This window comes from Rhinolophus sinicus, chromosome 9 (assembly GCF_057876585.1).
Source record: "Rhinolophus sinicus isolate RSI-liver-muscle chromosome 9, RSI-T2T, whole genome shotgun sequence".
In the NCBI taxonomy this organism is placed as follows: Eukaryota; Metazoa; Chordata; class Mammalia; order Chiroptera; family Rhinolophidae; genus Rhinolophus; species Rhinolophus sinicus.
Window position 1 is genome coordinate 20,762,369 of NC_142509.1, and position 13,409 is coordinate 20,775,777.

A 13,409-nucleotide genomic window follows, 5' to 3' on the forward strand; every position below is an offset into this window, starting at 1 on the left:
GTTTTCACAGCAAAAGGTCAAATTTAGAGACCTGTACGTGGCTCCAAATGTGAGCATTTGTAAAACCCACCTGTGTGTTGAGGCAGACGAAAAATTCAAAACGAAACTTTTAACGATAGGTAATATACATACAGTGCTTTAGGCTTTACATATAATTAGTCATTTAATCCTCACAAAACCTTTATAAGTTAGTTTACTGCTGTTTCCATTTTATAGATGAGGAGACAGACACAGAGATTTAAATAACTCGTCCAAAGTCATACAGCTAGTAAGTGGTGGGAACTGAATTCTGATTTATGCGGTTTCAGTTAATAGTCTTTGCTCTTAACTCCCCACAACTGTACTTCCTCTAAAGCATGAAAGGGAGGAATAGTAACTCAGCTCCATCTTATCCTTTGGCTCTCACCCTCAACCAAAACTTGGCTAATGCTGAGCAGTAGGTACTGGGTAGGAAATCTGTCTATGCTTTTTATGGAGGTACTGCTCGTTAAGGTGCGTATACTGTGTCACATTAATTTAAAAGAAAAACTGGGATCAGTGAAACAGGTGCTGCAATGTGCTATATGACCAGCTGGATTCTAATACAATGCTCAGAAAATGACCAGTCAGTTGGGGAAAATAAGTAAGAAGGGCTATATAAGATTTGAATGTCATTTAACAAATGTTATATAAAGTGCTTGAAATAGTACATGGCACTCCATAAGCTCCACAATGTTGAGTATTAATAGGTATAAACAGAAATATACCTATATTTCTAAACTATATTTACTGGTATTAGAAGTTGACAGTCACAAAAATCGATCCAAACTGAAAGTTTGGATCCCATGTGCAAATAATTTCAGTTAAATAATTAAAAATAGGTTTGTTTAGGTATGTCGCAACTCTTAAACTACATACAGTGCCTGACACATAACAGGTGCTAAGTATGTTGAATGAAGAAAAAAGGAAATCAAAACGGGAATCCTAAACTATGTAGAGATGAACAGGAACATGACATAGAAAATCCTTGGTGGCATAATCAAAAGTATGCTTGGAAGAAAATGTATAGCCTTAAATGCACTCATTAGAAATCCCCAAAAAATTAAGCTACAGTGAAACAATACAAAAATTCACAAATTTTCTTAAAAGTAGAAAGTAATAAAAGAAAAGCATTGATCAATAAAACCTAGTAATTGTCAAAGAGCAAAAATATTACACAGTATCTGTTTGATAATCAGAATAATAATATGAATCTTAGGATATGACTTGTCTAAGTGACCTTTGTTTGAGGGACCAGACTAACAGTCACACAGGTTACTTTAAAAATGCTATTAAAAATCTAGTCTAGAAAGAGCAGCTGAAACATACCAGAATACAGTTCACAGGGTCCTCTCCTTGATCGGTTGATGGCCAACAAGGATGTAGCAGAGGGTGTCTTGACCAGGAAGTCAGAGCTATGGGCTCAGGTCTCCATTTCCTGTGCCAGATTGCAGGATGGGAGGCACTGCTGTTAGAGCATCTCAGCTTCTCTGTGGTAAAAACGACTGATAAGCTAAACTCTTTCAGGTTCTTTTTGGGTTTAAAATGCTTTAGTTTCTTGAAATTGGCATTTCCAGTAAATGTGTGTAAAAGTAACTTTGTTTCTACTTTTTATGTCTTAACTATAATAAAACTTAGCCTATAATAAATCTAAGCAAAACCAAGTTGGTCAATGATCAAAATATGGAAACGACTTTCTCTACTTACTACCTATCATATCTTTAGAAAATGTCCAATATAAAAATACTTTATATTCATGTCCTTTACTTTTTCATGTTTCTCCTGTGTATCTTCTGATTTTTCCCTGTACAGTATGATCAGAGGAAATACAAGGATTAAAATGCAAAGCCATTTTTTTGCTAATTTCAAACTTTCTAACATTAAAATATTTTTAATAGCTGTAGCTTTTAGTTACTTTGAAAGTAATTCCTGTTTATCACCAAGGTGATTGTATCTTGGGTACAATTCCCAATTTTTCACAGTGCCACTTGATTCATGCTTCGCTTATACTTTATTGCAAAATTAGTGCATTTAAAAGTCAGCATTATTTAAGGTATGAGGGTCTACAGGTGGAATGTGATTGAAACTGTCTGAATAATACCTCAGAAAATCGAAGTACCACAAATAATAAATTAGTGTCTTGAATTAAAATCCCTTGTGTTCAAGAGAAGTATTTTATGGTTTAGTTTGGGTATGTATAATGAGAAAATTCTTCCAGATAAGAATAAAAGAGTCTTAACCTTCCACGGCTGAACTTTAACTGGAAACTGCAAGTGCCACACTTCAGATAAAACAGTCATTAACTGTCATCCATGTACCAGCTTGGGGGAAAATGTGTTTTCTGTTTACCATTGGTATAGAAGTGAAAGTTTATGCCTTATTTTCAAGGATGTGCCATTTTTTGGATTGACATTTGCTTTATCTTGTCTTCTAAATATCAGTAAGAACACTGCATAAAGATCAATTTGAATACTTAACTGGATTTATGATAGAGTAGAATTTTCCTTTTTAAAAAACATTTAAATCTAGTTTTTAAGGATTGGTAATACAAATTACTATTATGAAACAGTGTTGAAGAAATCATTTCTGATCATAGTGCATCGTTTAGTTGGCCTTATTATTAAGCCAAACACCATAGAAGTCTGATTTAAAACAAAACAAACACCTGAAAACTTCCCATTAAGTTCAAATAGATACTAGAGATTAGTTAAAACTTCATCTTTCACATTCTGACACTTTCTAAACTTTGGCTTGGAATTGTCATCTCTATGAGCTCTACATTTTAACTTTTGGCTTCTGCAGTTATCAGCGTTGAACTTTATAATGTTCATTACAACTTTGAGAATGTTTGAAGCAAGGGTTTTCTTTCATCAGCTCTCCATACCTGATGTTTAGTTGAAGGCCACTCATCTGCTTGGCAATGGAATGCTTTAGTCCTGGTGCTGATTTTGATTTTGAAACTATGTCCTCTTAGAACTCAGTAGTTCATGGATTTTCTAATGAGGCAAAGGATAGAAAACGAAAATGCTTTCTGTGGCCCAGAGGTTTTGCTTTATATGCTTAGAAAATACATGGTTGGTTATGCCCGAGTTTGGGTTACTCAGAAATGACCCAGGAGAGGAAGAAAAGTTAAAGATGTTCAAAATCCTAAGTTCTGAGGGTGTTTACCTTCAGGTCAGCTGCTTCAAAGGAAGTTTCAAAGTAAGTGACCCTTTCTTAAAATTTGAACCTTCTTGTCCTTTTCACTTAGAAACTATTGTCTTAGCTCCTTTTGTATTTCCCTTTAGATGATAGAAGATGTTTTGGGAGAAGGGTCAGTCTCTGCCAGTCGTTTCAGTAGGTGGTTCTCTAACCCAAGCCGATCAGGAAGCCGATCCAGCAGTCTCGGGTCAACACCACATGAAGAACTGGAGAGACTTGCAGGTAAATGGCTTCAGATTCTAGCCTTGGACGTAGACTTGAGCTTTCTCTGACATCGTTCATTCTGTCTTCATTAGTCGGGGGTCCATTAGGGTTAAGGGATCTCTGGAGAGTAAAATCTTTAATTTGTGTCCTTTTAATACTGCTGAAGATATGTTTCTGTGCTGTATTCACACCAATTAATTATCAATATATGTACTTGAAATATTAGGTCTGGAGCAAGCCATCCTCTCTCCTGGGCAGAATTCGGGGAATTATTTTGCTCCTATACCATTGGAAGACCATGCTGAAAATAAAGTGGATATTTTAGAAATGCTACAGAAAGCCAAAGTGGATTTAAAACCTCTTCTTTCCAGCCTTTCTGCAAATAAAGAAAAACTTAAAGAGAGCTGTAAGTATTTATTAGAGTCTGCTTTAGGTATCTGAAAAAGCTTCAATGTTGTCTTAAGGCAGTTAAATCTAACATACTATTTCATCAAAAGTCAAAAAGATGGTGGGTTTTATTTAATGTTCTTCAAAAAAAAAAACTTTCTATCAAACAGTAGCACCTCTTTGAGAACCTGTAGTCAGTGGGTCATGGGCCTTGTGATAAGAACTTTTCCACCAAGTCTCCTTTCTTACCTGGAGCCTAATTATGACACCAGTGAATGGTATAATCCTCCTAACTTGATAGCTCCTCACATCTTTGCCCCAATCTGCCATGTTCTTGCTTAGGTTATAAGCCCTCAACGTAGAACCTGAGTGAGATAACCATAGTGCTGGTAACAATCTTGCTGATGTTGAGCTGCTGGGATTCCTGTCGCTGGTAACAAGTCTCCAGAGGACTCATTGTAGAGGTCCTCCTGCAGGACATGCGACGGGATCCTGTCACGTCTATTTTTTTTTTTTTTTTTTTTTTTGGTAGAAAGAAAAGCAGGTTTATTCAGAATGCTGGAATTCTGGGAGAACGGTGGGCTCCTGTCCAAAGGCCATCTGCTTGACCTTGTCAAGTCTTAAAGCATAGCACCCCGTGGTTGTGGTCCCCCCATTTCTAGCACCTAAACATTTTAGGTTAGTTTATGCCATCTCTTACTAAGTATGCAATTATGGCCTTATTCCCACTGAGCAACAGTGATTTTAAGTGTCTTCAATTCGTCTATTTTTGGTGTCAGCCTTTTTTATTTTCACCTTAACCATCATGATAGCCAAAGAGAATTCCTACCATATAGTCCTTTGCTTGGCTTAACCTGGACTTTCTCAACCTTTTCAGCACATTCAGGGGTTGTGCTTTCAGTGGAAGAGGTGGAAGCAGGGCTCAAGGGCTTGAAGATGGACCAGCAAGTGAAGAATTCAACTCCCTTCATGGCAGAACACTTAGAGGAGACCCTGAGTGCTGTAACCAGCAATCGACAGCTCAAAAAAGATGGAGATATGACTGCATTCAACAAGCTAGTGAGCACCATGAAGGCAAGTGGGACTTTGCCTTCTCAGCCCAAAGTCAGCGTAAGTATTTGGCACAAACCCCAGCCTTTCCTCCTTTTCCCTCTTCTATTGCACTTCCCACCACAATAAATGGATTTTTAAAAAGGTATTCTGAGTAAGTTGGAAATTCTTTAGTAGTCACTTAGTCCTTGATGCTTTTGTGTGTTCTTTAATTATCGCCATCTTATTTGTTACTAGGGAAAGGTTTGTGGTTAATCTGTATGGATTGTGGGTGACAGTATAAAGATTGAAAGATTCAGACATAACTTTAAGTCACTGTTGGAAAAAAAAGGTGTGAAAATATCTTTTTGGATGAGCTCCAAAGAAAGTCTTCTGTTTATTCAGCTACTTAAGTTAAAATAACTTACTGTATTTTTATAGTCCGGTCTTTTCACACCTTCTTATCAGTCCCAAATACCTGGGATTACCGGCTTTCTTCATTAGGCAGTTGGCAGTGGTACAAATCATTTGTAAAGTATCTAGGATAGATTTTTCAAGACAAATGTACACTGTATTTACTGATAGAAAAAGCTATGACTCCAAACTTGTAAAACACCTTTAGGCATGAAGTTAAAAGGTGAGCGCATGTCAGGTGTAGCACATGCTGGTCTTTGTCATAACACACTTGAGGGTAGTTCTCCGCCACGGCCTATGTGTCAGTATTGCTGTTCCTTGATGATACAAAAGAAAAGGAAAAGGTAAATCTGAATAATAAAAACATAGACTTACTCCAGTTAAGCTATAGCAAATTCACCAAATTGAGTCTTGCCGCTTGTTTTCCCCTTACACCTTTTCTGGGGACGACAAGTGAGCTACGGCAGTGACAGGTTGTACCTCGGGAAGGCAACTGGTTTTTGGTGTTTCCTATATGACCAGCAGTTAGTGACAGAGATTCCAACAGAGATAGTATCATTGTTCCCGGTCTTACTGCCAGGACTGACGCTCTACCTCTGAAAGGAGGCATCTCAGGTAGGTAGACTTATTCCTACGTATCTGACCACATCATGCCAATTGTAGGGGAACATTTATCATAAACTACTTTGGAGTAAGTTTCCATACAAAGAATTATTAGATACAAGTTCTTTCAAATGAAGACCAGATTAAAAGATCACAAACTATCCTGTACTCCTTCCTTGTTACCTTTGTGTCTTGGTGAGTGGGTGCTGACTGCAGCGGTGTGGGTCAATTCTTGTAAGTAGCCTCTTTCTTTTAGAGTGAGTGAGTACAGAAAAGGGAGCGGGGAAATTCAACAGGTAACCTGATGCTTTTGAACATTTTGTTTCAGATATGATTCTAGGGTTTGATACTGACACAATTGACCCTGAGTTGTAAGGTTTAATATTGGTGTTTCAGTGCTCTGAAATATGTCTGGTTTCAGCCAACGGAATGAGCCTTAAACACCTGCACGTAAAGTGATGGGTGACATAATTCAAGTTGCTAGGCAAAGAGGAACACAAACTCAACCTAACCTAGAAAAAGACGTAACAAGGAAAGTAATGTAATAAGCACATTAGCCCCAGTTACTGCTTGATTTGCATGTTGTTGAGTCATAGTCTACTTCTAAAACCAAGTCTTGCATTACCTTGCTGTGTGTGTTATGTATACTATTTCTGATCTGCCCCCATCTGTTTAGGTTCAGTCATATTGTTTCATCCCCAGCATAGGACATGATGGTTTAATCTAAACTCCATTTCAAATTGAATTGTATACTCTGTCCTCCAAATATAGTAAGCCCTGTAGTATAAAGTTGCCTACTTGTTTTTGTTAGGTGGAATTAAATGACTCTTGAGGATATCTCTTATTAAAATCATCTGCATTGAGTTCCGATTCCAAAAACAGCGATAAAACACTTGGATGCCTTTGGGCTATTGGTCATGCCCGAGATTGTTGCTGTGGACCTTGGCATCTCCACCTAGGAGAAGGGAAACTGTACCAGAGCAGGCACTTCAGGCAGAGCTAAGTGGGCGCAAGGATGTACTAACGTGCAGGAATAATGCAAGTTGGATGCAAAACGTAACTGCCGCTGCATCAGAGGAGCAATAAGTGGAGGATTTGAATTTGACCCTGTGTATAAGACCCCTTTGTTACAGCTTACTTATAAATAAATAATAAAGTTTAAATTTCCTGAAATACGAAACTGAAATATAACAATTTTGGCCAAAACTGCATGTTGTTTACTAGGCTTTTCAGTACCATCTGTGGTCTGTAAATCTTGTTAAAGATAATGGGTAGCAAAGGTTGCCTCAAAAATTAAAGCCTGTAAATTGTCAAAATTTCCCATGTGTAACTTTTTACTAAGTAAGTGCTTTCCTATTTCACCATTTTCCCTTCTTTTGGTCACAGTGTTAGAAACAGTGAAATGAACTGGGGTTAACACAGGGAGGAAAAGACGTCGTCTGAGGGTCTGTGACTGGATTTCACATGCACATGTGAAGATTCTTTTCCCAGATCTTTGGGACCCATGTGTTGAGAGAGTGGGACAAGTTGACCTAAGTTAATTTTCTGTGACTTTGACATCTTCCTGCTCTTCGTGCTGACTCCCCGGGGAGTTTTTAATGCTTTGTCGTGGTCCCCACTTAATCTCAAAGTGAAGTGTGTAAGAAGGTTAAAACCAGTTTTCCTCTGACTCTTTTAGCGAAACCTTGAAAGCCATTTGCTGTCCGCTGCTGAGAGTCCGGGCCGGCCTGTCCCTAAGAACATCCTGCAGGTACTTCCTCATCTTACCCGAGGCCTCAGGGCCCTGAACAGGTGTCCTCTGAATGGGTTCTTGTGGGGGGCGAGCTCTGGGCCTTAGAGGATGGGCCATGTCGACTGAGGATATGTTGTTGACTTAGTTCTGTGTTGCTGTTAATCTCAGGGTGGTGTGGGGAGGGAGCTGAAAAGGATGACAAAGTAAGCCCTTGATTTCCAGTTTGCAATTTCTATGGGAATTTAAAGTAACCTGTGTGTGTAGCAGATGTTACTAGGGGAACATTCAGAGAAATGTGCTGCATGGACATGTGCCAATTCCTTCAGTGGGGCATCAGGGAGTTTCTTCGTTGGCTTCCAAAAGTGACTCCATACCCTCTGACTAGGAGGAAGAACTAGGTTTGTTCACAAGTGACTTTTCTGCCTGTAGGAACTTCTGGGGCCACCAGTTCAGCGACCTGCTTCTTCCAATCTTCTGAGTGGCCTTATGGGGAGCTTGGAGCCCACAACGTCTTTGCTTGGCCAAAGGGCACCCTCTCCTCCCCTGTCACAGGTGTTTCAGACGCGAGCAGCCTCAGCAGACTACCTTCGTCCTCGAATACCATCGCCAATTGGTAAATACTTCTGTGTGTAGGTATCCGTCCATCTGTCCCCTGTCGCGCTGTACCCCTCCCCCCCAAAAGGTTATACTCTTCCAGTCTTTTTTCATCAGCATCCTTGAAGACTTGAAAAATAAATACGTGGATTTTTTATACTTTTTTCTGGGGGTGGTGGGGACACAAATGTGGAAGGTAGTTTATTATCCAATTGTTCATCTAGATAAATACATTCATGTTATAGTTTTTTCTCTTGAGATTGATCTAAATTGTATCCAACTCTTTAGTTATCTTATTTTGGGAATTCAATCCAAAAAAGTTAATTTGACTGCCTAGGTTTTTCTTGGTAGAGTAGACGTCGGAATGGTGGCTCTCTACCAACCTAATGAAGTTGATATGCAATCAGCTGTGAGGTTTTGTGACTAATTCAGAATATGAATGGAAGAAGCACTTCCAGAAAGCTGTCTCAGCAAAGTGTTGTGCAGAATCCCAGTGTTCCTACCACCCTGGACTGTTTTAGGCTTCCGGCCACTCTGGTCCCTGCCAGTCACACCTTGAGAAGAAGTTTTTGTAATCTTCCTCCACAGTTAGGGAGATAGAATGGAAACTGTGCACCTCAGAGCACTGGTCTCTGCTTTGGTATCAGCTGGCTCGTGATAATGGGTCAAGTCACTGGCTAGAAAAGTTCTCTGTTAGATAGAGGTCTCAGCTCTGAAAGGGACAAAACTGACAGCTTAGTGCAGAAGATGGAAAAGCAGCACTTCGAGTCATTACATGCTGATTGAGGTCCACCTAGCCCACTGGGTGAGGGGCACAGAAGAAGAGGGACACCCTCAGCCCGGGAAGTCGGTACTTCCTGAAAGAGATGGTGTTCAGGAGCAGCATGCACTGGGGATAATATCTGATGGGCAATGTGCTGTCTTGACACTCACTGATACTGGAACTTTCCCCACAGGTTTCACCCCAGGACCACCGCAGCTGCTTGGAGATCCATTCCAAGGCATGCGCAAGCCCATGAGCCCTGTCACAGCCCAGGTCCGGCTGAGCTCTTTCTCAAACGCAATCTATTGCTCGCTTTTCATCCTTATTGTTGTTTGTGGGATGGAGAATTAAATTGCTAGAATTCTTGGAAGTGGTTTTTAAACTAGAATTCAAGCTCAGCTATAATTCAAGTGAAGGCTAGAAAATTAATGAACAATTAAAGTCATACTTAAATAGTTAAAGTCCTGTTCAGTGGGCAGCAGCACGATTTAGTCAGGTTGCAGTATCTAATTTCTCTCAGTTGCTGCTTAAATATACCCTTCTAAGAGAGACTTTTATATAAAGTTCATTGACTGTCCTCATTCTTCTGTTGATCCCCCTCTGCCATTTCTGGTCAACAGATGAGCCAGATTGAATTGCAACAAGCAGCTTTGGAGGGTCTGGCCCTGCCACATGATCTTGCAGTGCAGGCAGCAAACTTCTATCAGCCTGGTTTTGGGAAACCGCAGGTGGACAGAACCAGAGATGGATTCAGAAACAGGTAAGTTACCAGTCTTACCCTTGTGGGGATTTGCAAATTAATTTTCGTCAGGTTAGCAAATGAGTTACCCACAGTATAATTCTGTTGTACACACTCATATGTTGTACAACATCTGGTGAGAATTCTATCTCACTCCAGATGTTCAGTAGAGGAAATAATATGATTGAATTCTACAGCATGGGCATAGGCTTTACATCTTATTTAATTTATATTTTTGGTGTAAAGGGTTCGTTTTTACAAATGTAGCTAGCATTGCTCCTTATTTGCAGTTATGCTTATGAGATAATGAAAAGCAAGACTCTACCCAGCTTCCTCCCCCATAGATTCCTCGCTAAGTTATCGGACTATCCCTGGATGCAGGTTTATTGATCAAGAATTTGTTGGTCAGAACTGATGGGTTTGAGGGTTTGTTAATCAGAGCCGTTAACAAATGATTACTGACCTCACTTCCTGTTCTTTCTGCTAGTTGCAACAAGTAGTGAAATGAAATGCGTCGTAAGTTGTGGGGGTTAGCAATATTGTACTTTTTTCGTTGTAAAATAAAACAGAAAACAGCATTAAACAAATGTATTACTTACTATAAGGCAATCTCTTCTTAGCTACCCGGAAACCCTCCATGTGCCCTGTCCCAGTAGTTCCCCTTTATCTCCCCCAGAAGTGACCACTGTCCAGCCTTTAAGGACATTTTAGTCCTGCCCATACAGTACTTGGTAATTAAGAAGTATTTATGTTTTGATATGATTCTTAAAATTTTCCATATTCATGTCTCAGTGTCTTGCTTCAGCTGGTTTCTATGCTGACACTTTCAGAAAACATTGAGACCAGTCAGTACCCTGTCCCCTTGCCTGAGTGCACCCTACCTCAGTACCCCTCAGCCTGAACAGCTCAGGACCGGTCTGCTGAGGCCCGGTCACTGAATTTCTCTCTACAGCGTAATGGAGTTATCTAATATTCATTGGCATGATTTGTCGACTTTGAGAACACTTTTGATATCCGGAATTGTATTTGCTCTTGGCAACAACCCTGTGAGGTAGACAGGATAAATAACTGCATTTTACAGATACAGAAACTTAGGTTTTTAAAGTGTGACAGACTTGAAACTAGTGAGTAGACCTGAGTCAGTGTCATTGGAGCCTCCGTGTTTTGAATCAAGTGTCAGCCTTGCAGGCCCTCCCTGAACACATTATACACGGTTATGCCCCCAACAGACATGACTTCCTCCTTGCCTTGCTTTGTTTTTTATTGTACTTTCCACCTTTTAGCATACTATTTACTTTTCGTCCATCTCTCTGCTCATAGTAACCCCTCTACTCTGTGACCACAAGAATGTAATGAGGCCAGAGATATTTTGTGTGTGTGTGTGTGTGTGTCCAGTTTACTGCTCTATCCCCAGCACCTAGAAGAGCATCTAGCACAGAGTAGGTCCTCAAGCATGTCTGTCAGGAGGAATACATTCTAGGTCATCAGGACCACCTGATTTGGGGTTCACGTCTGAATCACTCAATACTGCTGATCTTTCTTTCCCCTCGTTGTCACATTCAGAGTCTCAGTACGGCAGCAGTGGGGCTTCCCTGGTACAGACTGGAAAGAAGCCGTGGGTTTAGGATTCCCATCTGCTTATGATTCAGAGTAACTGCCAGAATCGTGGACTATACTTGGCCTTTGGTTTTGTGGTGCAAGGTCTGACATGGTTGAGATGCAGTGAAGCTTTCATGAGCCAGTGGCTCATGTAATTCATTCTTCTCTCTGCCTGTTTATATCTTCATCAGCTGTTTACTGTTTTCCTTCAAGTTAAGGTAGAATGTCTGGGGAGAGAAGGGAAGTCTGTTCTTTTAAACTTTATTTGGGAGGCCTGCGATCAGCCTTGTGTGTAGACTGGGAGTGGTGGGGAAATGCTGCATGTAACTAGGCCTTAAAGTAGCTGAAACTGTCGGCGCCCTGTTTGATTTGAACCAGTGTCTCACAGGGCTCACCTCTGTGCCAGGCACTGTGCTAGTCACCGTTGCCCTCTGCCCTCTGGAGCACAGCCTCACCCGCCTCACTGGAATTGTCTACAAGTAAACTCCACCAGCCCCGGGTAACCCTACTTTCCCACGGCCTTCCCAAGTCCCTGGACCTGTTCCTTCTACCTGAATCATTGTTTTCCATCTTGTAGACTCTCATTGGTCACAACCAGTTTAATGCAGCTCCTTCCCAGAGAAGCTTTCCCAGAGTCCAATAGAAGTATCCTACCATTCCTTCTACCTCTCATTTCCCCATTATATCTTGTTGGTACCTAACATCTGCATGCCTTGGTTTGTCCTAGGTTAGTAAGTGTCTCCTCCACTAGACGAGAGTTCTTGCAAGGCCAGGACTCTGTTTCAGTTAGCTTTTGTCTTCCCTCAGAACTTAGCATGTGGTTTTGTGTATTTAGACACCTATTAAATGCTTGGGAAATTGAATTGGAAAAGGGAAACAGGATGTTAAAGTCCTAGGCCACTGGTCTTGAGTGTTTTCATGGTTTTAGGACTTGGAGTTTGAGCAGATTGGGGCTCACACTGATACTTGGTTTGTTCACAGGCAACAGCGAGTGACCAAGTCACCAGCACCCGTGCACAGAGGGAATTCCTCTTCCCCTGCCCCCGCTGCCTCCATCACAAGCATGGTCAGTGACCTTTGCCTTGGTGAATGACTTCTAAGCTTCTCCCTGTTGGCTGAGCTTAGTGTTGTATCACTGGGAAGCCCAGATGGCCTTGAGTGCCTTCCACACGAATAACTATTTATTAAGCTTTCCCCTTTCAGGATACTGTCTAACTCTTAGGATTCTAGTGGAGCCCCCTACATTGGGGAAAGTGTGTTCCAGCAGATAGACGAGTATGGCTGGAGCACACGAGTTATGTAGCATGTTCAAACAGGTGAACAGTTGAAGTGGGGAGGAAAGGGGTGAAAGACAGAAGGTGAGGCGGTTGGGGTGGGTGGGGTCAGCTCCTGGGATGTCCAGTGAAACATGGTGAGTTAATAAATTCAGATTTAGGTCTTAGTGATATAAAGTATATCTGGAACAGAGAGGTTTGCTTATTTGTGGTGACAGGTCTAGTTTTACAACCGACTGATGTACTGGCATTATTTATTTTTTAAAGTTTCCTTCCCCACAAGTTTTTATCACCTAGTCAAAGCTGATAAACATGGGGAAAACTGTTACTCTGCTTCAGGACCCCAAGTGGGTCTTTGCACTAAGCACCTTGAAGGCAGGGTCCATCCCGAAGGAGCTTTTCTTAACCAACCACGGATTTGGGGTTGGTTAATGATAATAGTTGCATGCATAATAAATCATCCAAGTAGAAATCAGCAGTGAAGAGATGGAAAAAAAGGACCCCAAATGGTGAGTCCTAGTGGCTGAGGAGAATGGTAAGATAATTTTGGATTTTCTGGTAGCTAAGTTAAGATGGAAAGCACCAGGAGTACAGCAGGTCCTCGAATAATGTTTCATTCAGTGTCGTTTGTTTATAACGTTGATGGGATGCTGTAGGAACTTAACTCTTGTTTATATCAATTGGCCTCTGGTAAAATTGGTTTCAATATACGTCGTTTGCTTAAAGTCACAGAAACTATCAACAGCGTTAAGCGGGGACTTGCTGTATAAAGAAATTTAGGCTCTGAGGTTGTCTCTAAAATGTCTTTGCCCACCTAGAAGGTCTATGTTCTTCCCTCTTCCCAGCCCAATG

The 13,409-nt window shown here is 40.9% G+C and overlaps 1 protein-coding gene across 6 annotated transcripts in view; it reads left to right on the plus strand.

Annotated features, from left to right (window-relative positions):
* Nucleotides 1-13,409, plus strand: part of EIF4ENIF1 (eukaryotic translation initiation factor 4E nuclear import factor 1) — a 47,919-nt gene that overhangs the window by 30,775 nt on the left and 3,735 nt on the right. For all 6 annotated transcript variants that reach the window (XM_088800927.1, XM_088800926.1, XM_019754240.3 and 3 more), the window contains 8 exons: nt 3,306-3,441; nt 3,650-3,829; nt 4,688-4,920; nt 7,535-7,606; nt 8,018-8,201; nt 9,139-9,218; nt 9,566-9,705; nt 12,265-12,349. In XM_088800927.1, coding sequence (XP_088657053.1) covers nt 3,306-3,441; nt 3,650-3,829; nt 4,688-4,920; nt 7,535-7,606; nt 8,018-8,201; nt 9,139-9,218; nt 9,566-9,705; nt 12,265-12,349 — 1,110 coding nt within the window. The remainder of the gene's footprint in view (nt 1-3,305; nt 3,442-3,649; nt 3,830-4,687; nt 4,921-7,534; nt 7,607-8,017; nt 8,202-9,138; nt 9,219-9,565; nt 9,706-12,264; nt 12,350-13,409) is intronic.